General features: G+C 44.4%; 1 protein-coding gene across 5 annotated transcripts; it reads right to left on the bottom strand.

Annotated features, from left to right (window-relative positions):
• Positions 1 to 684: 684 nt before the first annotated feature.
• On the bottom strand, positions 685 to 24857 carry phyhd1 (phytanoyl-CoA dioxygenase domain containing 1). 5 transcript variants are annotated; one of them, XM_085965500.1, is made up of 11 exons: positions 24557 to 24853; positions 22939 to 23097; positions 21837 to 21912; positions 20031 to 20078; positions 17765 to 17820; positions 15324 to 15386; positions 13773 to 13794; positions 9724 to 9852; positions 8619 to 8735; positions 4859 to 4985; positions 685 to 1245 (listed from the first exon to the last, which is right to left on the bottom strand). In XM_085965500.1, exons 1-11 carry the CDS (start codon positions 24581 to 24583, stop codon positions 1200 to 1202), a joined length of 870 nt encoding a protein of 289 aa, XP_085821626.1. In that variant the 5' UTR covers positions 24584 to 24853; the 3' UTR covers positions 685 to 1199. The 5 variants fall into 5 exon arrangements, with proteins under 5 accessions (XP_085821626.1, XP_085821628.1, XP_085821627.1 ...); XM_085965502.1 differs by lacking the exon at positions 15324 to 15386 and having other exon boundaries at positions 24557 to 24856; XM_085965501.1 differs by lacking the exon at positions 20031 to 20078 and having other exon boundaries at positions 24557 to 24855.
• Positions 24858 to 26805: the final 1948 nt, after the last annotated feature.

Raw genomic sequence — 26805 nt, 5'->3', positions numbered from 1 at the left:
GGGGGGGCGACCCTCGGGGGGGGGGGGGGCGCGACCCTCGGGGGGGGGGGGGCGCGACCCTCGGGGGGGGGGGAGGCCGCGACCCTCGGGGGGAGGCCGCGACCCTCGGGGGGGGGCCCCCGCCCTCCCTTCCCCCCCCTCCCTTCTCCCTCCCTCCCTGCCGCTCTCTCTCTTCCAACAACAACATTCCCTCGAAAAAGCCTCGGCACCACCGGGCACTTCAGCTAGTAATTCATATACAAGCCTCTTTCACCCCTCCCCACCGCCCCCCGACCTTCATCCATAACCCACTTCAAATCTTCTATCTCTGGTTTAGCTGCACTTCATCCATGTATAGATTACCTTGTTTGATATGCTTGGCGTTTACCTGTATTGTAGTGAAGTATAGAAAGTTTGCACTGTGTTCACTGGAAGTGTAAAATGTCACAGAATAAATTAGAACTTATTGATCATTCAAGTGGGCTTAATTGTTTTTTTTCCCCTTCCATTTTTCTAATATTTGTTCTCTCCTTCACAATCTGCACTCCGAGGGCCAACAAGCCTCCGCCGGTGGTGTAAACAAGTTGCCCAAAACTTGACGGATTACAGTGAATATTTGGGTCTCTGAGCCAAGGTCCTCGGGCATCCAAGTGAGACGCCCAACTTCTCAATCTCTCGCCGGTTTGCTGCAGCTCACTGAAATAATTGTTAACTTCAATAAGCTCTTTTTATTAAAAGGTTGTGTGTTACATATTTCCATCACAGCATATAAAAGTGACAGATTTGTTTTACACATTTAAAATCTTAAAAGAACAGGAATAAAACAAATAGATTGCAGCTTTATTCTGGAAAATAATCAAAAATTGAGGCCAATCCAAATCACAAGTGTGTTTGATATCAGCTCATCTTTCCTTTAAAGCCAGAGAGAGGGAAACAGAAAGTATGAAAGAGTTGGGGATAAGCAGAAAGACAGTTGCAGGGAGATACAATTCATTTTACTTTAATCTGTCAGCACTGCTACAGGAGACTAGCCAGTTAATCATAGTGAAATTTACTCTGTAAAAACACTCCCAACACCATGGGTATATGAAGTCGTTCCTGTTCCAAAATGAATCCAATTAAAAGTATGGTACTTCCCAGCTAATAGCACAATATGACATTTCACCTCAATACATAATATCTTATTTATATTCCAGTGACAGTGGTTAAAATGAAGAATTTTAAGTGTACAGAAGTGGGAATGGTAGTTCGGGAGTTGGCTGCAACCTGGAAATCAAAAAAGAAAAAAGCATATTGAGCACATTCATCTAAATAACTATCCAAGTTTCATTCAGCCACACATAGTCTCACATTATAGAATCGTAGAATAATACACCGCAGAAGGAGGCCATTCGGTAGAGCTATCCAATTAGTCCCACTCCCCCCCTGCTCTTTCCCCATAGCCCTGTAAATGTTTTCCCTTCAAGTATTTATCCAATTCTCTTTTGAAAGTTACTATTCAATCTGCTCCACCACCCTTTCAGACAGTGCATTCCAGATCACAACAACTCGCTGCTTAAAAAAAAAAGTTTCCTCATGCCGCCTCTGGTTCTTTTGCCCAATCGCCTAAAGTGTGGTGCCCCGCAATACTCCAGCTGAGGCCTAACCAGTGTTTTATAAAGGTTTCGCGTAACTTCCTTGCCTCTAGTAATAAAGCCAAGGATCTCATATGCTTTTTTTTTTAAAAACAGCCTACTGAACTTGTCCTGCCACCTTCAAAGATTTGTTTACATACACCCACAGCTCTCTCTGTTCCTACACCCAACGTTCCCTCTAAGTTGTGCGGCCACGCAGCTCCGTCTGCCGGTCCAGCGCAGCCCGGGACCGGCTTTTCAAATGTGAAATTTTGCGCCTGCGTAAAACTTTGAATGGGCTGCACAAGGGGTTAAAGGGGCCGTGCACCCCCCAAAAAATTAGGGGGAACATTGTCTGCACCCCCTTTAAAATTGTGCCATTTAGTTCGTATTGCCTCTCCTCATTCTTCCTACCAAAATGTCCGTATTAAGAGAAATGTCAAGAATGAAAGACGACCATTTGGCCCATGATGCTCATCCTTCCAGTACCCTACAACTCCTCCTTTAGCATCCAACTGCATTTTGAACGTCCCCAATGTTTTTTCCTCTACCACCTTGCATGGCAGACTATTCCAAACATTTTTCACTTAGTGAAGTTTTGCGCTGGTTTCTCCCTCATTCTGTACATGTCCCACATTATGGATACTTGCTTTAAATATACTTTTTCCATTCGTTTTAATTTATGTCCTCCAGTCTGACTTTCCTGGTTGAATTTGAAGTGATATTCAGGGACTTCCAAAATTACACTGAGGTAATCGCCTATGAACACTTAACAATTTTGTCCGAAATTTCTCTCTCGTGTTGTTTTAGCGGAGAGTTAATCAATTTACTTTAAATAGACTAATACCTCTATTAAACCAGCAGAGTGGGGAGTCAGATGGATATGTTAAGTGTTCATACATTAATATCCCAGAACATAATTTCAAGGACTGTGTTTATCTTTGAACCACCTAATATTTGAAGTGGAGATTACTGTATTAAAATTAGCCAGCCTCAAGGCGATTAGAATGTTTTTTAAATCTCTATTAATTAAAAGAAAAAGGCCAGACAAATATATGGAAATTAAAGAAAATGATGGTTATCAGAACTGGTATAGATACAGAGTAGCAAACACCTTTCACCCCACCAGCCTCCACATTCAACGGATCATCCTCCGGCATTTCCGCTACCTCCAAAGTGATCCCACCACCAAACGTATCTTCCCCTCCCCTCCCCTTTCAGCATTCCATAGGGACCGCTCCCTCCGAGACACCCTAGTCCACTCCTCTATCACCCCAAACAGCCCTTCCCCTGGCACCTTCCCGTGCAAGCGGAGGAGATGTAACACCTGCCCCTATACCTCCCCCCTTCCCACTGTCCAGGGCCCCAAACACCCCTTCCAGGTGAAACAGCGATTTAATTGTACTTCTCGCAATCTAGTATACTGTATTCGCTGCTCACGATGCGGTCTCTTCTACATTGGGGAGACCAAACGCAGATTGGGTGACCGCTTTGCGGAACACCTCCGTTCAGTCCGTAAGGGTGACCCCGAGCTTCCGGTCGCCTGTCATTTTAATTCACCGCTCCATTCCCACTCGGACCTCACCGTCCTTGGCCTCTTGTATTGTTCCACGGAAGCTCAACGTAAACTCAAGGAACAGCACCTCATCTTCCGATTAGGCACTCTGCAGCCTTCCGGACTCAATATCGAGTTCAACAATTTCAGATCATAACCTCGGCCCCTATTACACATTTTTTCTTGTAATTTTTCCACTCCTTTCCCCCCCCCCCCTCCCCTCCCTTTCCTTTTGTTTCTCGCTCACACCTGGCAGCTATCTCTTGCCCTGCCAGTACACTTTGCACCTAATCTCAGCCTATTACCATCTCGTCTAGCTCTTTTGTTTCTTTCACTTCTTTTGTCCGATCGCAGCCCTGCCTTCGATCTATTTTCTTTTCTTTCCAGTTTTGAAGAAGGGTTCGACCTGAAACGTCAACTCAAATTTCTCTCCACGGATGTTGCCTGACCTGCTGAGTTTTTCCAGCATTTTCTGTTGTTATTTCGGATTTCCAACATCTGCAGTATTTTGCTATCGTACTGTATTGGACGCTTTGGGTTCAGTCATCTTGTAGCATGGATGCATCCACTTAGAGTGAAACCATCACGTAACTCGCCTTCCATTTCCCACTATAAAAATGGGAAGATTTTGTATGACCGGAGCTCTTTAAATACTGATGGCGCAAACTCGGCTCCTGTACTTCCCTTCCCCACGGTAGTGGTGGTACAGAAAGTAGCAAACACGGTTACTGCTAGCCTGACTGACTGAGGCCCACCGTGTTTCCTCAATTCTAGTCATGCGGGTGATATGGTAACTCTCCCATCGGGGAGGGGGGAAGGCAGGTGTGTCCTTCAACATTCACCAAATGAGTTTTTCTAGCTCAGCCAGGGCACTAGGTGGCGCACTGCACAGCTGCATAGTCTCCTCCAGTTTGAGCAAAAATCATCTTGACCATTAGACCTTCCATCAGCCGGCAACAGACTGATACAGGAGGTTAACTGTGGCGAGATTGACTGTTCAGACAATACCATCCCTTTTGGTCAAAGGAAGAAATATTCCGCAGGAAAACAGCAGAGGGCTACATTAAAAGCAATAAAACATCCAAGTTAAAAATAACCAAACCAACGCTGAGATTTTGTACGATAGCAAAATACTGCGGATGCTGGAAATCTGAAATAACAACAGAAAATGCTGGAAAAACTCAGCAGGCCAGGCAACATCCGTGGAAAGAGAAACAGAGTCAACGTTTCAGGTCAATGACCCTTCGTCAGGACTGAGAAAAAAAAGCAGGAAATGAAACAGATTAAGAAGCAAGTTTGGGGGCTGAGAAATGGGGGAGGGGACGAAAGAACAAAAGGGAAGGTCTGGGAGGGATGAGGAGACATTAAGAGATATTCAAGGCGAGACGAGATGGTAATTACTTGTCCTATTACCATCTCGTCTCGCCTTGAATATCTCAATGTCTCCTCACCCCTCCCAGACCTTCCCTTTTGTTCTTTCATCCCCTCCCCCATTTCCCAGCCCCCAAACTTGCTTCTTAATCTGTTTCATTTCCTGCTTTTTTCTCAGTCCTGACGAAGGGTTTCGACCTGAAACGTTGACTCTATTTTCTCTCCATTGATGTTGCCTGGCCTGCTGAGTTTTTCCGGCGTTTTCTGTTGTTATTTCTGAGATTTTGTAGTTGGGACTTTCTCATACAGACAGTAAAGTGTTAGTTCAAATCCTCCTCACCAGTTCTCCTCACTCCAGTGAGTATCCCGGGATTCCATCAAGTGGAAGGTGTAGGCATGTCGTGATTTCTCCGACGTGTTTAAAGCACTTTTGTGCACAACTTCTCCATGAATGAGGACAAGCCCACCTGCGTACAACACATCATCCAGTAACAGGCGTGTGTCTTAGTTACACTTACACAAAGATCTTAACTTAATTCAAATTAACATTCAGGTTAAGCTCAATTTTCATTCATTAAATCACTGTATTTATATTGCCGCACTGTTAAAACTATAGCTCTAGTGCCACGGAGACCCAGAAAGGTTTTCTCCCCCTGGCACTGGCAGTAATGGACACCGCACGCTACGATTTTGTTCTTGCTGCAGCCTGACTGAGCTCTCAGCCCACCTGTATAGGCCAGCAATGCAGGTTTTCATATTGCAAGCTTCTTCTCAACATCGGGCCAGATCAGCAGCCAGCAATTTAAAGTCACAAATGCTATTTGGAAAGAACATAAGACGTAGGAGCAGGAGTCGGCCATTTGGCCCCTCGAGCCTGCTCCGCCATTCAATAAGATCATGGCTGATCTGATCTTGGCCTCAACTCCACTTCCCTGCCCGCTCCCCATAACCCTCGACTCCCCTGTAGCTCAAATCTGTCTATCTCCGCCTTGAATATATTCAATGACCCAGCCTCCACTGCTCTCTGGCGAAGAGAATTCCAAAGATTCACGACCTTCTGAGAGAAGAAATTCCTCCTCATCTCCATCTTAAATGGGCGACCCCTTATTCTGAAACTATGCCCTAGTTCTAGATTCCCCCACAAGGGGAAACATCCTCCCTGCATCTACCCTGTTAAGCCCCCTCAGAATCTTATATGTTTTAATAAGATCACCTCTCATTCTTCTAAACTCCAATGAATATAGGCCCAATCTGCTCAACCTTTCTTCATAAGATACTAGTGAACCTTCTCTGAACTGCCTCCAATGCAAGTATATCCCTCCTTAAATAAGGAGACCAAAACTGCACACACTACTCCAGGTGTGGTCTCACCAGCGCCCTGTATAGTTGTAGCAAGACTTCCCTACTTTTATACTCCATCCCCCTTGCAATAAACTGCCCCTCAGTTGTAAATGAGGCAAATTTGAAGCACCAGCAATGCTCAGACATTACGGAAGTGCCAGGTAATTTTAGGAAGTAAATTACTAATGGCAACTCAACGTTAAGAAAAATGACACAACTCGTCACTCACATCAGGCAGACTGAAGGTTCAACCCACTGTTGGAATCCACAGCTTATGGGGGCATAAATCATTTACCTGACAAAATACTCACCTGGTCTGTTTTGAGGGCTATGCAGAATCTGCTTTTAACCAGCTCTCAGGCAGTGCTGAAGTGTAATGGGTTCAGGTGCCAATTTATGCTTCCCTTCCTTCCTTCCAAAGGAGATGGGACTGGCCTAGTCTTGCTGCTTCCCCTCGGGAGTTCCCCCATCCCCTCCCTGCATCTGCACACCCATAGGCAGGGAATCTTGGGCGTCAGACCATTTCCCGCTATAGAATGAAGCATTACATGACCGCTCCAGCACCCCTGCCTGAGTGCAAATATTCTGAAGTCATTCATTTTAGAGAGGACCACTGATTTACAATGACTGATTAAAGTCAAATCCATTTCTGTTACACGAAAATCCAGGATTTTTAACCAGTGTTTTGGAGATTGCATTCTGCAATTCCTTTGATATTTCTGTGAAAGCCAGAAACCAATGCCCTTGACTATAGACCAAGAGTAACAGAAGCTCGGTGGTGAGTTCAATGCAGTAACTTAATCTCATGGTTCTGTTGATGTTCACAAGTATTTCAGACATCATCAGAGGCACTCGACTGCATTACTTGTGATGAGCTACTGTTCCCCCCAATGTTCTATATTTACAGTTTGCATCAGTAACCTGCACACTGCAATATATTGAGATACCATAGAATACAAAACACTGCAGTCAACCTTCGTTACCAGCCCAGTCTAATACAAATTGTATCTACTTGAAATGGCAGACCAATTAAATACATATTGTGGTTCTGTCTTCACAAAGGAGGACACAAATAACCTCCCAGAGATATCAGGGAACATAGGGTCTGATGAAAGGGAGGAACTGAAAGAAATCAGTATTTGTAGGGAAATGGTGTTAGGGAAATTGACGGGATTGAAGGCCGATAAATCCCCAGGGCCTGATAATCTACATCCTAGAGTACTTAAGGAAGTGGCCCTAGAAATAGTAGATGCATTGCTGATCATCTTCCAACATTCGATGGAATCTGGAACAGTACTCATGGATGGGAGGGTAGCTAATGTTACCCCACTATTCAAAAAAGGTGGTAGAGAGAAAACGGGGAATTACAGACCGGTAAGCCTGACATCGGTAGTGGGGAAAATGCTAGAGTCCATTATAAAAGATGTAATAGCAGAGCACTTGGAAAACAGTGACAGGATCGGACAAAGTCAACATGGATTTACAAAAAGGTAAATCGTGCTTGACTAATCTACTGGAATTTTTTGAGGATGTAACTGGTAAAATAGATAAGGGAGAACCAGTGGATGTGGTGTATTTGGACTTTCAAAAGACTTTCGATAAGGTCCCGCATAAGAGATTAGCGTGTAAAGTTAAGGCACATGGGATTGGGGGCAAGGTATTGACTTGGATAGAGAACTGGTTGGCAGACAGAAAGCAAAGAGTTGGAATAAACGGCTCATTTTCCGAGTGGCAGGCAGTGACTAATGGGGTACCACAGGGATCAGTCCTTGGACCCCAGCTATTCACAATATATATTAATGATCTAGACAAGGGAACTAGATGTAATATCTCCAAGTTTGCAGATGACACAAAGCTGGGTGGGCGTGTGTGCTGTGAGGAGGATGCCGAGAAACTCCAGGATGATTTGGACAGGTTGGGTGATTGGGCAGAAGCAATATAACGTGGATAAATGCGAGGTTATCCACTTTGGTGTCAAAAACAGGAAGGCAGATTATCTGAATGGCAATAGATTGGGAGAAGGGGAAGTGCAACGAGCCCTGGGTGTCCTTGTGCACCAGTCGCTGAAGGTAAGCATGCAGGTGCAGCAGGCGGTTAAGAAGGCAAATGGTACGTTGGCCTTTGTAGCGAGAGGGTTTGAGTACAGGAACAAGGATGTCTTGCTGCAGTTGTACAGGGCCTTGGTGAGACCACACCTTGAGTATTGTGTGCAGTTTTGGTCGCCTTATCTGAGGAAGGATGTTCTTGCCATGGAGGGAGTTCAGCGAAGATTCACCAGGCTGATACCTGGGATGGCAGGAATGACGTATGAGGAGAGATTGGGTCGATTGGGCTTGTACTCGCTGGAGTTTAGAAGAATGAGAGGGAATCTCATTGAAACTTATAAAATTCTGACAGGACTGGACAGACTAGATGCAGGAAGGATGTTCCCGATGGTTGGGGAGTCCAGAACCAGGGGTCACAGTCTAAGGATAAGGGGTAAGCCATTTAGGACAGAGATGAGGAGGAATTTCTTCACCCAGAGAGTGGTGAACCTGTGGAATTCTCTACCACAGAAGGCAGTAGAGGCCAATTCATTAAATATATTCAAGAAGGAGTTGGATATATTTCTTAAGGCTAAAGGGATCAAGGGATATGGGGAGAAAGCAGGGACAGGGTACTGAATTTGGATGATCAGCCATGATCCCATTGAATGGCGGAACAGACTCAAGGGGCCGAATGGCCTACTCCTGCTCCTATCTTCTATGTTTCTATGTTACCTTTCTTAACTGGAACAGGGATGAATTCATCATTCGGATAATCACGTTCCTTGCCGATAAATTTGGTCAGAGGATACTCTCCTTTTGGGGTGCGTAACATTCTCCGTGTAATACCAGCTGTCAGTCAGAAAAAAGGTTACTCCACAAAGCATTGTAACATCACAGAAGCATAGAAGGCGGCCATTCGGCCCATCGAGTCTGTGCCAGCTCCTTCGATCAGCAATCCAGTCAGTTCCACTCCCCTGCTCTTTCCCCATATAGCTACTATTGATTCTGTTTCCACCACCCTATCAGGCAGTGCCATTCCAAATCCTAACCACTCGTTGCATAAAAAAGATTTTTCCTCATGTCGCCTCCGGTTCTTTTGCCAATCACCTTAAATCTGTGGCCTCTGGTTATCGACCCTTCAGCCTTTGGAAACACTTTCTCTTTATTTACTCTATCTAAACCCTTCATGATTTTGAACACCTCGATCAAATCTCCTCTGCTCCAAGGAGAATTTGTAAAGCCCAGGATCCCATATGCTTTATTAACTCTTTTGTTAACCTGTCCTGCCACCTTCAAAGATTTGTGCACAAACAGCCCCAGGTCTGTCTATTCTTGCACCCCCTTTAATATTGTACCATTTAGTGTGTATGGTCTCTCCTCATTGTTTCTACCAAAATGTATCACCTCACACTTCTCAATGGGCATGAACAGACTTTATACAGCGTCTTAGATTTTCAATCAGTAATTACACACACATTTTGGTATCATGTTTTTTGAGAATTATCCATTGACGTGGGTTTTTTCTCTACTTCCATTACGCTGTCCTGTGCCAAGCACTTTCCTCAGCTGAGGAAGCAAGCAGCTGGCCTACTCCCAGGCCTCTGTCAATGCCACTGGTTGGAACAACCGGAGAATGGCTCGAGGTGACTGTCTTTCCAATCTTGCCACTCTCCCCGTAGAATGACCTCCATCCAGCACTTTGCCACAGCACCACTGCGGAGATTGGAGACTTCATAACTAATAGACAATGTCAAGGTCCAACGATTTGACTAAAATAGCACCAGTGTACCATTAATTGTACAGGAGACCTCAAGCTCAAGGGAGTGAAGATTCCTACCTGTGTGAGAGCCAGGGATGAACCAAAGGCAGCCATTCTCCTCAGTTGCATCCTCCAGTGCAATCCAAAAACCTATGATACGTCCGAGAGGTTTCGTATATAGAAAGGTGGCATCCTGATGCGGGGTCACTGGAAACAGCGAGAACAAGATTGATTGGAGATTAACCAGGGATGAATTTGTTACTGGACTGAAATCAGATCACACCCCCAAGAAGCTGTTGAGGCTAGGTCAATTGAAAATGTCAAAATTGAGATTGATAGATTTTTGTTAGGCAAGAGTATTAAGGGTTATGAAGCCAAGGTGTGTAGATGGAGTTAAGATACAGATCAGCTGTGATCTAATTAAATGGCAGAACAGGCTTGAGGGGCTGAATGGCCTACTCCTGTTCCTATGTTCCACAGCCTTGTTTCCATGTTTAAACCTTCTCTATTAAAACCTATTCAAATGTTGGTTTTCTTAAACCCTTGCGCACCAATCAACACTAAACACTCAATCTTCTTCAGTCCGGATCAATCCACAATCGTCTAGCGGAAGATACTGCATGCTTCAGTTAATGCTGTCCAAACAGAATCAAGAAGTCTGAACAAAGCTAAAACATGCTTCCCTTTATTTGTATATTTTGGTGAATGTTTGTGTTCAAGAGGAGAGATGTTTGTACTGAAAAATTGAACTTTTTAGTGTCTAATGTCAAAATTCAGCACTCCTTAGTCAGTCTGGTTGGCACACAGGAAGCAAAGAGTTGGAATAAACGGGTCTTTATCCGAGTGACAGGCAGTGACTAGTGGGGTACCGCAGGGATCAGTGCTAGGACCCCAGCTAGTCACAATATATATTAATGATCTGGATGAGGGAACTAGATGTAATATCTCCAAGTTTGCAGACGACACAAAACTGGGTGTGTGTGCTGTGAGGAGGAAGCAGAGAAAATCCAGTATGATTTAGACAGGTTGGGTGATTGGGCAGATGCAATATAATGTGAATAAATGCGAGGTTATCCACTTTGGTGGCAAAAACAGGAAGGCAGATTATTATCTGAACGGCAATAGATTGGGAAAAGGGGACGTGCAACGAGACCTGGGTGTCCTTGTGCACCAGTCGCTGAAGGTAAGCATGCAGGTGCAGCAGGCGGTTAAGAAGGCAAATGGTATGTTGGCCTTCATAGCGAGAGGATTCGAGTACAGGAGCAAGGATGTCTTGCTGCAGTTGTGCAGGGCCTTGGTGAGACCACACCTTGAGTATTGTGTGCAGTTTTGGTCGCCTTATCCGAGGAAGGATGTTCTTGCCATGGAGGGAGTGCAGCGAAGATTCACCAGATTGATACCTGGGATGGCAGGAATGATGTATGAAGAGAGATTGGGTCGATTAGGCTTATATTCGCTAGAGTTTAGAAGAATGAGAGGGGATCTCACTGAAACTTATAAAATTCTAACAGGACTAGACAGACTAGATGCAGGAAGGATGTTCCCGATGGCGGGGGAGTCCAGAACCAGGGGTCACAGTCTAAGGATAAGGGATAAGCCATTTAGGACAGAGATGAGGAGGAATTTCTTCACCCAGAGAGTGGTGAACCTGTGGAATTCTCTACCACAGAAGGCAGTTGAGGCCAATTCATTAAATATATTGAAGAAGGAGTTAGATATATTTCTTAAGGCTAAAGGGATAATGGGGAGAAAGCAGGGACAGGGTACTGAATTTGGATGATCAGCCATGATCTTATTAAATGGCGGAGCAGGCTCGAGGGGCCGAATGGCCTACTCCTGCTCCTATCTTCTATGTTTCAATGGACAACCTTATGCCAAGTTCTCTTGACTCTGCCCAACCATGTGCCTCAATCGCAAGTACCCCCTACTGCATCAGTGTGGATTTTTCACATTTCCTACATCAGCGGCCCATGTAGTTTCCCTCCCAGTGAGAGTGACAATTTTTGCCAAACTGTGGCTATTTTTGTGCTATGGGCCCACACTCACTCGGTTGAGAATCTCCAAACTTATTTCACTTGGAACCCATACAGCCAGCAAAATCATCTCCACGGTGGCGTAGTGGTTAGCACTGTTGCCTCACAGCGCCAGAGACCCGGGTTCGAATCCGGCCTCGGGTGACTGTCTGTGTGGAGTTTGCACATTCTCCCCGTGTTTGCGTGGGTTTTCTCCGGGTGCTCCGGTTTCCTCCCACAGTCCAAAGATGTGCGGGTTAGGTTGATTGGCTATGATAAATTGACCCTTAGTGTTAGGAGGATTAAATACGTGGGGTTACAGGGATAGGGTGGAATATGTGTTGGTGTAGGGGTTACGGGGATCGGGTGGGATATGTGTCGGTGCAGGCTCGATGGGCCGAAATGGCCTCTATCTGCACTGTGGGGTTTCTGTGATTTCTGTGATTGAGAATGTTCAAGGAATTCGTAAGCAACTGGTAACTTTTTTTTGTTAAAAACGTTGTTGTTGTAATGATTGTTCAATTGTATAGGGAACGGTAACATAATGGTTATATTACTGGACTGGTAATCCAGAGGCCTGGACTAGTAATCCAGAGACATGAGTTCAAATCCCACCACGGTAGCTGGGGAATTTAAATTCAATTAAAATAAATCTGGAATAAAAAGCTAGTATCAGTAATGGTGACCATGAAACTACCGGATTGTCGTAAAAACCCATCTGGTTCACTAATGTCCTTTAGGGAAGGAAATCTGCCGTCCTTACCCGGTCTGGCCTATGTGTGACTCCAGACCCACAGTGATGTGGTTGACTCTTAACTGCCCTCTGAAATGGCCTAACAAGCCACTCAGTTGTATTCAAGAAGGCGGCTCACCACCACCTTCTCAAAGACAATTAGGGATGGGCAATAAATGTCCACATCCCGTGAACACATTTAAAAAAAAAATTGTAATGGGGATTATTATAAGGCAACGGGTTCTTTAATAGTTTCAGTTAAATTATGCTATGCAGCATTTGGCTGCTGCAAAGCACCACCCCCAATGGCATATTTGGGATCTAGAATCCTCCATGTAAAGGGGGTGGGTGGGGGGTGGGAAAACACTGCCTCTCTGAGTGCTGGCAAAACCACCACACTATGTCACCAACACCACTCCGAATCCCCTCCCCACTGTTTAAAACAAAAGTGACAAAGAGGGGTAAAAGTAACGGGTCCAGGTACATAGATCATTAAAATGTCATGAACAGGTACAGAAAATATTCAAAAAAGGCTAATGGAATGCTGGCCTTTATATCTAGAGGACTAGAATACAAGGGGGTAGAAGTTATACTGCAGCTATACAAAGCCCTGGTTAGACCACACCTGGAGCACTGTGAGCAGTTCTGGGCACCACACCTGAGGAAGGATATATTGGCCTTGGAGGGAGTGCAGCGTAGGTTTACCAGAATGATACCCGGACTTCAAGGGTTAAATTACGAGGAGAGATTACACAAATTAGGGTTGTATTCCCTAGAATTTAGAAGGTTAAGGGATGATTTGATCGAAATTTTCAAGATATTAAAAGGGAACAGATAGGGTAGATAGAAACTATTTCCGCTGGTTGGGGAGTCTAGGACGAGGGGGCATAGTCTAAAAATTAGAGCCAGTCCTTTCAGGAGTGAAATTAGGAAACACTTCTACACACAAAGGGTGGTAGAAGTTTGGAACTCTCTTCTGCAAACGGCAATTGATGCTAGATCAATTGTTAATTTTAAATTTTAAATTTGAGATTGATAGATTTTTGTTAACCAAAGGCGTTAAGGAATATGGGGCAAAGGCGGGTGGGGGTGGGAAAATACTGCCGTTTATGGAGTTAGGTCGCAGATCAGCCATGATCTCATTGAATGGCGGAACAGGATCGAGGGGCAAATTGGCCTACTCCTGTTCCTAACAGAGCTAGTTATGAGGTTATTGTTAAAGAAACTTTAATTATTAAAAAGAAATTAGTCGCAGTTCTTGTGGTGAATGCCATCGGGGATATTATCCCCTTTATCATTATCCAGTTTCATTTACAGAGCAAACAGAAGGACAATCAGGTGACAGGGTCTGAGGTGTAGGAGGGAGGGAGGTTTGGCCCTACCTTCACCACCAATCCCTGGTTGCTGAAGAGAAAAAACAGTAACATGTTGTTAGCACTTGGTACAACCCTACACTGCAGCTGACTGCTCAATAAAATAAGATCCTCAAAACATCCTTAGGCAAATTATGCAAGCCAATTAGTACACGATCGTTAACATGGGATTGAACTGATGAGGCTCAATTGCATGGTTCATAATTCTTAGCAGTTCTATGACAGTTACACAGTCGTAAAATTCATTATATCATCAAATAAGCCAGTGATTTCATTAGTGTAACCCGCATATTTGACCAGGAGATGAAGCCAGCATGTCTAAGATTGTTACAAAAGGATCTTTGGTTGAATCAGCATTAAATGTTGGAGGGTGTTATCTCGTAATATTCAGGCTCTGAACCATTTATCGCTCTGCGCCTGAGCTGCTACTGCAACATTAAGAGACTAACTGACATCAACAAGACATTAAAAGAGACAATTTACTCAAAAGCAATTGCGCTGTAATCTATAAACCACAATAATAGATAGAGGAGGAAGGCCATTCACCTTCTCCTAGCTCATCCACCCAGAACAAACCTATATTTCCCCCCCCCCCCCCACTCCCCCAGCATAGCATCCAACCATTTCTTCAATTATTCCATGTTTTTGCCGCTTCTATCCCTCCAGGAAGCCCATTGTACCAGTTGAGCAAGCAGTTTGAAGAACTTCCTGAAGGAGACACGTGGATATTTTATTTTTGTCTCAGTCTCGTCATCTTTTATGCTTCTGAAGTGAGAGCAGACACTTTACACAAAGTTCCCCATCACGTAACATCACTTCATGACTGAGGAGTGGGACTCCCAGTCCCGCCATTCCCCATTCATTTTCCTCCCACTCCTCCTGAAACTGTTGAATTCTTGCTGAGCAATGGTCGAACCAGCATCAGGTGCCCTCCAGTATCTTACCCAGCCGGCCATGCTTCACCTAAGTTTTGAAAGCGAGTGTTGGCAGGATATTTGATTGTGGGGGAGTGGGGGCATCACAGCTGACCCTGATCCTGTCCTCAGAGGATATGGTGCTCACAGGCACACTACCAACTGCGGTCAAATGGATAGCTACCAGAAGTAGGAATCCAAGCTGATTTTCTTCTCCGTAACCCAGCGAAACTGATGCCAGTTGGAGTGGCCCCATCATCACTCTGGTTGAGATCAATAATACTCATCACAAGTCAGGGGTAGAACTGGGTCCTTCCTGTTTTGTACGGCTCAGCCACTCACTGCATAAGCTTGCAGAGCCATTAAAGGAAGTTCTGTGCTAAATGTCTACTCTCAGGTTGGCCTCTAACCCGCAGCTCCGCACCATAAAACACTGGCAAAACAGTACAGACATTTCCCTTTTACTACATTTAAGGAAGGCATAATATTGCATACCTTTTCATTTAAAAATTGCACTGACAGTAAAAATATACATAGGACAATGGAAATAATAGACTGAAAGATGCATCCAGGATTTGTTTTATCTTTCAGCTTCCAGACGTATCACATTTCTTTGTTTCTCTGTTTTCACAATCTCCTCACATACCTTGAAGATGTACATACTCTGCACAATGACAGGCTCCTGTAGCTCCAACTTCCGGGCCACTTCCTGTCACACACAGATACAGACTCATTTCACAATTGATATATATATGTTCTCCCCTTTCTTTAGGTCTCCCAGATCTACAATCATTCCCTGAGCAAAGAGGGCAAGCCAAGCTACCTGCTCTCAAGCCTCTGCTGAAGCTGCTCCCAAGCAGCTCGTGGGAGGCGAGAGCAACAGGGAGTCTTTCTGTCAGTTTTCCCTTCTCTCCTGTGGAGGAGCACGTGGTTTTAAAATTCAACACACCCGAGACACAAGGAGGACATTCAAGCCACGAGGGTGATCACCAGCATCAGAGAACTGAGTTATAAATAAAGGCTAGAAAAATAATATTCTTAAAAGGAGGTAATGAAGAGGGTACCTTGCGCAGCCATACAAAATAATAATGGGTACAGAAAAGATAAACCTGGAAAACTAAATTAAACTGACAATAGAACAAGGGGCACAGGTTCAAACTGGCAAAAGCCAGGAAGTTTTCACGTAATGATCAACTCATGGAATGAAGTACAGGTGTGCCGTGGCGGCAAACACCGTGGAATGATTTTGGCGTGGTGGGGTTACTGGAAGTGCTTTTTAAAATGGATCATCTAAGATGGACCAAATTGGCTTCCTCATCCATATCTACTTTGTGGATGCCTGTCCTGATGGCACGGCTTAAATCAAGGACACACCACGCGGACAATCACAAGCCCAAACTTAGGTCCTAACGATAATTGCACCACTTTCAGAAAACAGCATTTAAAATGCAGAAAATGTATCAGTACATCAAGACATGGCGGGTTATAGGGCTGGATGAGATAGGGAAGGGCGAGGCCATGGAGGGATTTGAACACGAGAATGAGTATTTTAAATCTGAGGCGTTGCTGGACCAGGAGCCAATGTAGATCAGCGAGCAGAGGGGTGATGGGTGAACGAGACATGGTGCGAGTTAGGATACAGGCAGCAGGATACAGGCAGCAGGATAAGCTGAAGTTTACGAAGGATGGAATGTGGGAGGGAGGCCGGCCATCAGAGCATTGGGACAGTCGAGTCTGGAGGGAACAAAAGCGCGGATGAAGGTTGCAGCAGCAGATGAACGAAGACAGGGGCAGAGACAGGCGATATTACGGAGATGGAAATAGGCTGTCTTGGTGATGGAGTCGGAAGCTCAGAGTCAAACAGTCTGGTTCAGCCTCAGACAGTGGCCAGGGAGGGGGGTGGAATCAGTGGCTAGGAAACGGTGTTTGTGGTGAGGCCCGAAGACAATAGCTTCGGTCTTCCCAATATTTAATTGGAGATCATTTCTACTCATCCAACCACAAGAGCAGGTTAGAGGCTGGGTATTCTGCTGTAAGTGTCTCACCTCCCGACTCCCCAAAGCCTTTCCACCATCTACAAGGCAAAAGTCAGGAGTGTGATTGAAACCTCTCCACTTGCCTGGATGAGTGCAGCTCCAACAACACTCAGGAAGCTCGACACCATCCAGGACAAAAGCAGCCAGCTTGATTGGCATCCCATCCACCACCTTAAACATTCACTCCCTCCACCACCGACATACCGTGGTTGCAGTGTCTACCATCTACAAGATGCACTGCAGCAAATCACCAAGGCTTCTTCAACAGCACCTCCCAAACCTGCAACCTCTACCACCTAGAAGGACAAGGGCTGCAGGCGCATGGGAACACCACCACCTCCAAGTCACCCTCCAAGTCACACACATTCCTGCTTTGGCAATATATTGCCGTTCCTTCATCGTCGCTGGGTCAACATCCTCAAACTCCCTCCCTAACAGCACTGTGGGAGCACCTTCACCACACGGACTGCAGCGGTTCAAGGCGGCGGCTCACTACCACCTTCTCAAGGGCAACTAGGGATGGGCAATAAATGCTGGCCTTGCCAGCGACGCCCACATCCCAGGAACGAACAAAAAAAAAATACCGGATGTCGGACAAGCAGCATAACAAATCAGTTGCAGTGGAGGGGTTGAGAGAGGAGATGGCGAGGTACAGCTGCATGTCGTGCACGTACGTGTTCAAATGTGAAGAAAGTGATGCAACAGTGTAGTTCTAGCATAGGTTTGGCTCTTGTCAATTGATAATAGAAGGCTGTTGATGCCAGACTCAGAAACATCTACGATCTATATTGCTTGGATGAGATACTTGAAAGAAAACTGTTGGTGGTGGTGGGGGGGGGATGGGGGGTTGTGGAGAGGGGGAGGGAGGAGCAAAGTCTTATTAAAACTGGACTGAACAAGTTTTATTTATTTCTGCCTGGTGCTCAGCCAATTTAAAATGGCAGAAATGTCACGATAAACGTTATCAGGCATCACTGCGACCCAAGTTCCCATATTGCAGTAGTTGCAGCGACTCTCCGTTACACTGACAGTGAACTCAAGAAGGACCCACCTGCACTTTGGGTGAATGTGTGAGATTCTTGAATGCAGGTTCCAAGGCATGAAGAGCTGTGGGGAAGAGTCACATTGAGAAGGGTGAGGGTCTGTGTGAGAGAGACACAACCTGTACAAAGTGAGACATTAGAATTAGAGCCCAGTGGGACTCCCCGGAGCCTGATTGTCCCATCAATCACATTTCTTTTCATTACGCACCAAGTCCCAGTGATTTAAGGTGCCATCTGAAGCTTAAGTTTTTTTTTAAACCTTCCTATAAAGCAGAGAGACGTACCAGAATTATAAAAAGGTAAGGGAGTGTGTTTATTGGGGAAAACATTTAAACTTTCCTATGATAAAAACATAAGAAAGAAGAAATAGAATCATAGAATGGTTACAGCACAGAAGGAGGCCATTCAGCCCGTGCCGGCTCTCTGCAAGAGCACTTCAACTAGTCCCACTCCCCCACCCTTTCCCCGTAGCCCTACAATTTTTCTTCAGGTACTTATCCAATTCACTTTTGAAAGTCACGATTGAGTCTGCCTCCACCACACTTCTCAGGCAGTGCATTTCAGATCATAACCACTCGCTGTGTAAAAAAGTTTTTCCTCATGTTGCCTTTGGTTCTTTTGCCAATCACCTTAAATCTGTGCCCTCTGGTTCTTGACCCTTCCACCAATGGGAACAGTTTCTCTGCATCTACTCTGTCTAGGCCCCTCATGATTTTGAGCACCTCTATCAACTCACCTCTCAACCTTCTCCGCTCCAAGGAGAACAACCCCAGCTTCTCTAGTCTATCCACGTAACTGAAGTCCCTCATCCCTGGAATCATTCTCGTAAATCTTTTCTGCACCCTCTCTAAGGCCTTCACATTCTTCCTAAAGCGTGGTGTCCAGAATTGGACACAATACTCCAGTTGAGGCCGAACCAGTGTTTTATAAAGGTTCATCATAACTTCCTTGCTTTTGTACTCTATACCTCTATTTATGAAGACCAGGATCCCGCAAGCTTTTTTAAAACCACTTTCTCAACCTGCCCTGCCACCTTCAATGATTTGTGCACATATACCCCCAGGTCTAGGAGCAGGAGTAGGCCATTCGGCCCTTCGAGCCTGCTCCACCATTCAATAAGATCTTCAACCTCAACTCCACCTTCCCGCACTATCCCCATATCCCTTGATTTCTTTGGTATCCAAAAATCTATCAATCTCTGTCATGAATATACTCAATGACTGAGCTCTCTGGGGTAGAGAATGCCAAAGATTCACAACCCTTTGAGTGAAGACATTTCTCCTCATCTCAGTCCTAAATGGCCGACCCCTTATTCGGAGACTGTGAACTAACTGGCCTGGTGGACATATATTGATCGTATTTAAACAAGAAAAAGACTCTTTTGCTCTGTGCCTTGTTATTTGATCTGAGTTTGGCGGCACTGGGGATGCTTCAATTGGTCCCAGTTCACCTGGCTTAAAGAGTGGAAAACCAACCAAGCAATCCTTCCCCGATCACTTAACAATACACAGAAAGCCCGGTGAACTGGTTGAAAACCAACCTGACATGAGCAGACAGGAAGGCTTTGCAACCCATTGAATGATCCCATCTGGTTTATGAGCATTTTGTTGATATTTTGGGATCTAATAATTTCACTAAAGCTTTCCAGTGAATGCTGTTGTTTCCGTGTTTCCAGGACATGCTTATGCTTCTTCGCTCACAATGAAAAGAAATATTGAATCATTTTATACGCCTTATCTGAGGAAGGATGTTCTTGCCATGGAGGGAGTGCAGCAAAGATTCACCAGACTGATACCTGGGATGGCAGGAATGACGTATGAGGAGAGATTGGGTCGACTGGGCTTATATTCGCCAGAGTTTAGAAGAATGAGAGGGGATCTCATTGAAACTTATAAAATTCTAACAGGGACTAGACAGACTAGATGCAGGAAGGATGTTCCCGATGGTGGGGGAGTCCAGAACCAGGGGTCACAGTCTAAGGATAAGGGGTAAGCCATTTAGGACTGAGATGAGGAGGAATTTCTTCACCCAGAGAGTGGTGAACCTGTGGAATTCTCTACCACAGAAGGCAGTGGAGGCCAAGTTATTAAATATATTCAAGAAGGAGTTAGATATATTTCTTAAGGCTCAAGGGATATGGGGAGAAAGCAGGGATCGGGTACTGAATTTGGATGATCAGCCATGATCTCATTAAATGGCGGAACAGGCTCGAGGGGCCGAATGGCCTACTCCTGCTCCTATCTTCTATGTTTCTATGTAAAACAGTGACCTTACCGTGTCCAATTTTATTTAAGGATTTTTCCTTCGGTACAAGAAAGTCACCTGAATGAAGAGTAAAATATGAGAGTGAGTAGTGTCCTGACCTGCACTGGCTGAGTAAGACATCTTTCTAATTCATCTATGGCTTGTAGACTTCCCAGTTGCTCAGTTGGTAAAGACACTTCCTGGGTGAGTAGCCAGGCCATACAGAAGGTCCCAGGTTTGATCCTTATCTGTGTGGTTAGCCTGGGCAGTAGTAGGGGCTCCACAAATGGCCTTCATGGCCCCAGGTTAGGGAGGGAGAGAAAAAAAAAATCAGCGAAGTCCCCACTCATGATCACTTTCCAGTGACTCCTGTTGGACAGTGAATATACACTGACATTAAGTGACTGAGATCCACTGTAATTCCTTGTCGTTAAATACCACGCCCTCATTCACTGGCAAAGCTCGTATGTGAAGAATGATCATGTGAGTAAGGCACTGGAGAACAGCCAGTGCCCATGGAACGATGCCCCAACAGGAGTCAGCAACTTCAGAAAAGGAAAGGGAAAAAAATGTACAGGGACATAAAGAACAGCTGTTTGTGCTGGCATGTTGGAGGTCCAACGCACTGCACAAGAGAATATACTGACGCGAGTTGGCAACAGCGATCCCTTACTTGCTGGCTTCCTGATCTTAGCCATAGTATCTCAGGGAGTTACCAAGTGGAGACCATGGGAAGAGAGAGGTAAAGAGCCAACCCTTGCACTGCCTTCTGTCAGTCACTTTCAAGCTAATGATTACAGAATGGCATGATGGGGCAAGCAGGAAGTCACCAGCTACTCACCTGCAGACATAAGAATGGGGGGAAATTACGTCTAAAAAAAAGGCCGTTTAATCCTGAAATACTGACACATAATATATAAAATTATAAGAAAGCATGAACTTGCATATACATAGTGCCATTCACATCCTTAGAAACCACAACAGCCAGTGAAGTGTGGTCACTGTTGTGTGCAAATCATAGAATGATACAGCACAGGAGGCCATTCGGCCCATCGTGCCAGTGCCGGCTCTTTGGTAGAGCCGTCTAATTAATCCCACTCCCCCCCCTGCTCTTTCCCCGTAGCCCTCTAGTTTTTTTTCCCTTCAAGTATTTATCCAATTCTCTTTTGAATGTTACTATTGAATCTGCTTCCACCGCCCTTTCAGGCAGCGCATTCCAGATCACAACAACTCGGTGTAAAAAAAAAAAAAAAAAAAAAAAAAAAAAATGTTTCCTCCTCTCCCCTCTGGTTCTTTTGCCAATCACCTTAAATCTGTGTCCTCTGGTCACCGACCCTTCTGCCACTGGAAACGGTTTCTCCTTATCTACTCTATCAAAACCATTCAGGATTTTGAGCATCTCTATCAATTCTCCTCTTAATCGTGTGGCAGCTGGTTTGCACACAGCAAGGTCCCCCAAACAACAAGAAGATAAATGATCAGCTAATCTGTTTTAGTGGTGTTGGTTGATGGATAAATATTGACCAGGACACTGGGAGGACTCCTCTGCCGATTACTAGTTTGATGTCCATTAATAGAATCTCAGGACATAAACTTCCTTGTGTCTTGGCCAACATTGTTCCCTCGGCTAATATAACTTAAAAACAGAGCAACAGGCCATGTGTTTCATTGCTGTTTGTGGGAAGTTGCTGGTGCAAAATGGCCAACATGTTTGCCTACATAATAAGTCACTGCACTTCAAAAAGCAATTCAGTGCTTTGATGTGATAAGGTACTATATAAATGCAAGTATTTTTTATTACTAATTAACCTGAATACCGGTCGCATTTGCCTTTACCTTTGCTATCAAACACTCCTTTTTCAAAGAAGAATCGAGTTTTGTCCCCACTTGTTAGGAAGTAGTCTGCGCTTCCCTAAAAAAAAAGATTTGTAACAATTAACAGCAAGTGCTCTACAAAAGGAGAACTTGTTCTGAAGCAGAGATCCATTGTCCAACCTCCAACATGCTCACTCACCTGCATCTTTTGAGGCCAGTCAGGAATGCATTAAGACAAAGAAAAAAAAAAATAGGATTCATTTCAATCTTTAATGGTCAGGAAAAGTCAGGAGAGTTGGTCCACAGATCACATGTGAAGAGTCAATGAAAGCAGATATTCGGGAAAAACTTCTTTACTTAAAAGACTGATAAACATATGGAATAATCGCCCGTGTAGGAGAGTTGTGATGAAATCGTTCGGGACTTTCAAAGTGCAGCTGGATGCTGTACTGGGAGAGTTAGAGCAGTAGAGAGAAGGGCTTCAATTCTCTGAAAGGCATTTTCTCATCCTTCAGTTTTTATATTCTTAAAACAGCAAAACAATTTGGCTTGTCATCTTGATTAACATTATTTTCTCCAAATCAACACTTTTTAGGTAATTTATTTCTCTTCATTTCCACTCCTGTACCCCATACATTCCTCGACGGAAAGAGGTGATGCCCAGATTCTATCGGTCTTGCTCTCTTAACTGGAAGAGGGGCAAGCCAGAAGTTCGCTCAGCTGGGGAGAGCAAAACTGACAACAAGATGTAGGGAAGTCACAAAAAGAAAGAAGATAAAATTCCGCAAAAAAGGATCTGAACAACGTAAGTAGATACTGAATTTGGATGATCAGCCATGATCTCATTAAATGGCGGAACAGGCTCGAGGGGCCGAATGGCCTACTCCTGCTCCTATCTCTATGTTTCTATAAGCAAGAAGCCATTTTCAGCTTTGCCCATAAGTTGCATGGCTCAATCTGCAGCAAGCCACCATTCCTTTTGTAATTTTAAGTAATTAAAATAACTCATCCGTAATTAGAAACACTGGCATGCACAAAGCAATGGAGGTGCACACACTTACACAATAATCACTGGCACACAAACAGCAATACCCAGTTCTCTCACACACACCCAAACACCAACCTGTGTTTTAATCTGCTCCACTTCCCGAGTCGAGAATTCAGTACGAAGGTATTGGGGGATGTCCATCTCATCAACGATGTCTGATATCCGTGCTCTTAGAGAGTCACATTCCTGTACTGCGAGAAAATCTTCAATTGCAACAAAGCCATCTTTGCTAAACTGGAGATGGGACAAAAGCAAGTTTTAACAGACAAATTAGATCAGAACTTGCTCATTAACATCTTTACTCAAAGATAATAATGGTCAGCTTGGCTTAGTAGTAACCCCCTCACCCGAGTCAAAAGCTCATGGGCTCAAATCTCACTATAGGAGTTCAGCACATAATCTTGCCTATAGCTCAGTGCACTGGGGGAGTATTGCACTATCAGAGGTGTCATCTTTCACAGAATCACAGAAACCCCACAGTGCAGATAGAGGCCATTTCGGCCCATCGAGTCTGCACCGACACATATCCCACCCGATTCCCGTAACCCCTACACCAACACATATCCCACCCTATCCCTGTAACCCCATGTATTTAATCCCCCTAACACTAAGGGTCAATTTATCATAGCCAATCAACCTAACCCGCACATCTTTGGACTTTCAGATGAGACATTAAACGGAGGTTTCATCTGTGTGTTTGGGCAGATTTAAAAGATGCTGTGACATTATTCAAAGAGCAGGGAAGTTCTCAATATTTATCCCTTAAACACTATTAAAACAGATTATCTGGGTTTTTTTTTTAATCTCACTTGCTGTTTGTGGAACCTTGCAGTGGCAAAGTTGGCTGCTGCATTTGCCTACATTAGAGCAGTGACTACACTTCAAAAGCAATTCATTGGCTGTGAAGTGCTTTGGGATGTCCTGAAGATGTGAAAGTTGTTCTGTAAATGCAAGTTTTTCCATTCTTTCTTTAATCTTCCAGGAAATAGTACAGACAAAAAGAGTGACATTCAAAATGAGATTGCATGTTACTATATGGAGCATTAATGTGGATTCAATGTGATCAAGAAGGAGTTAGATATAGGTATATTTCTTAAGGCTAAAGAAATCAAGGGATATGGGGAGAAGGCAGGGACTGGGTACTGAGTTTGGATGATCAGCCATGATCTCATTGAATGGCGGAGCAGGCTCGAGGGGCCGAATGGCCTACTCCTGCTCTTATCTTCTATGTTTCTATGATTGTGGATTCAATGTGATATAATGCAGATTCCATGTGAGATAATGTGGATTCAATGTGAGATAATGGGGATTCAAAGTGATATAATGTAGATTCAAAGTGAGATAATGCGGATTCAATGTGAGATAATGGGGATTCAATGTGATATAATGGGGATTCAAAGTGATATAATGGGGATTCAATGTGATATAATGTAGATTCAAAGTGAGATAATGCGGATTTAATGTGATATGACATAATGCGGATTCCATGTGATATAATGGGATTCACTGTGGTATAATGTGGATTCCCGCTCCCCTCCCCACAATGTATCCAATATTTACACATTACGTCCCGTGACGAAGGAATCCAAACACATTTGCTGATAACAATGTAACAAAGTGACGGTAATAAAATCTGCCGGGACACGTTTCTAAAGTTGCCGAATCAAGTTTAGAGTGTGCGAATGTCACTCACCGCCGTGCCGAGTTCATCAGTGACCATGTTATTTCAAAAAAAATTGTTCGCAGCGGGCCGAGCACGGGGAAATGTCGGGGGAGAGGCGCCCAGTGCTCCGCCTTGCCTGTCACAAACAGTCGTGATATCGACACTCCACCAATTAACTGCGCCAGAAGCCGGTGAACGAGTGGATTAATAAGTTAGCGGCATTAGCCGGAGAGGTCAAAGGTGTGTGTGTAAAAATAAATATTTCAGGATTGCAGTGATTCCCGAAACAAATAACAAATATTTGAACCGGGGCCAGATTGACCATCTGACCCGAAAACACGGGTAGAGTTAACGGAAAGTTTCAAACTGTTGAAGAAAGACCTGCATTTATATAGCACCTTTCACAACCACCGGATGTCCCAAAGTGCTTTACAGCCAATTAAGTACTTTTTGAAGTGTAGTCACTGTTGTAATGCAGGAAACACAGCAGCCAATTTGCGCACAGCAAGCTCCCACAAACAGCAATGTGATAATGACCAGATTTTTTTTAAGTGAGTATTGAGGGATAAATATTGGCCAGGACATAACTCCCCTGCTCTTCTTCGAATTAGTGCCATGGGATCTTTTACATCTACCTGAGAGGGCAGACGGGACCTCAGCTTACCGTCTCATCCGAAAGACGGCACCTCCGACAGTGCAGCACTCCCTCAGCACTGCACTGGAGTGTCAGCCTTGATTGGCCACTGAATGAGGCTAAGCCTTTACAAATACCAGAAAATGAGCCTCTCTGTGAAACGTTAATCTGTTACACAGATGCTGCCAGGCCTGCTGTGTATTTCTTACAATGCTTCTATCTGTATGAATCTAGGCTTCTGTGAGTGCATTCATTCGCAAGCTTCAGTGTCCAAGTGTAATGCTTTCCACTGCTGTGTAAACAGAGACTGGGACCACTGATCTCAGTGCACACCACACTGGGAACTGTCAAAGCGAAAACCCCAGGAGCTGGGGCTATCCGTAGATCCCAGACTACAATTTAAATACGGTCTTCTAGGAACATAGGAACAGGAGTAGGCCATTTAGCCCTCGAGTCTGTTCCACAATTCAATGAAATCATGGCTGATCTGTGACCTAACTCCATATACCCGCCTTTGCCCCATATCCCTTAATACCTTTGGTTAACAAAAATCTATCAATCTCAGATTTACAATTAACCGAGCATCAACTGCCGTTTGTGGAGGAGAGTTACAAACTTCTACCACCCTTTGTGTGTAGAAGTGTTTCCTAACTTCACTCCTGAAGGAGCTGGCTCTAACTTTTAGACTATGCCCCCCTAGTCCTAGGCTCTCCAATCAGGGGAAATAGTTTATCTCTATCTACCCTATCAGTTCCCCTTAATATCTTAAAAACTTTGATCAAATCATCCCTTAACCTTCTAAATTCCAGGGAATACAACCCTCATTTGTGAAATCTCTCCTCGCAATTTAACCCTTGAAGTCCGGGTATCATTCTAGTAAACCTACGCTGCACTCCCTCCAAGGCCAATATATCCTTCCTAAGGTGTGGTGCCCAGAACTGCTCACAGTACTCCAGGTGTGGTCTAACCAGGGTTTTGTATAGCTGTAGCATAACTTCTACCCCCTTGTATTCTAGTCCTCTAGATATAAAGGCATTCCATTAGCCTTTTTGATTATTTTCTATACCTGTCCATGACATTTCAATGATTATGTACCTGGATCCTTAAGTCTCTTTGGACCTTCACTGTTTCTAGCTTTTCACCATTTAGAAAGTACTCTGATCTATCCTTTTTAGGTCCACATTGGATGACCTCACACTTGCCTATATTGAAATCCATTTGCCACAGTTTTGCCCATTTACTTAATCTATTAATATCTCTTTATAATATTATGCTTCCCTCTACACTGCTTACAATGTCGCCTATCTTTGTGTCATCGGCAAACTTGGATATGTGGCTCTCTCTCCCATCATCTAAGTCGTTAGTAAATACGTGATTAGTTGAGGCCCCAACACAGCTCCTTACAGGACACTGCTAGTCACATTCTGTCAATTAGAGTGCCTCCCATTATTCCTACTCTCTGTCTCCTGCCATTCAGCCAATTTCCTGACCAGGCCAATAATTTGCCTTCAATTCCATGAGCTTCAGCTTTAGCTAACAGTCTCTTTATGAGAGACTTTATCAAATGCCTTCTGGAGGTCCAAATAAATAACATCCATAGACATTCCCCTGGCCACTATTTTAGTCACCTCTTCAAAAAAATTCA

Source organism: Somniosus microcephalus, chromosome 23 (assembly GCF_052327205.1).
Source record: "Somniosus microcephalus isolate GS21.2 chromosome 23, FLI_Smic_1.0, whole genome shotgun sequence".
In the NCBI taxonomy this organism is placed as follows: domain Eukaryota; kingdom Metazoa; phylum Chordata; class Chondrichthyes; order Squaliformes; family Somniosidae; genus Somniosus; species Somniosus microcephalus.
The sequence above is the reverse complement of the archived record's forward strand: the minus strand, read 5'-3'. Positions and strand labels throughout refer to the sequence as shown.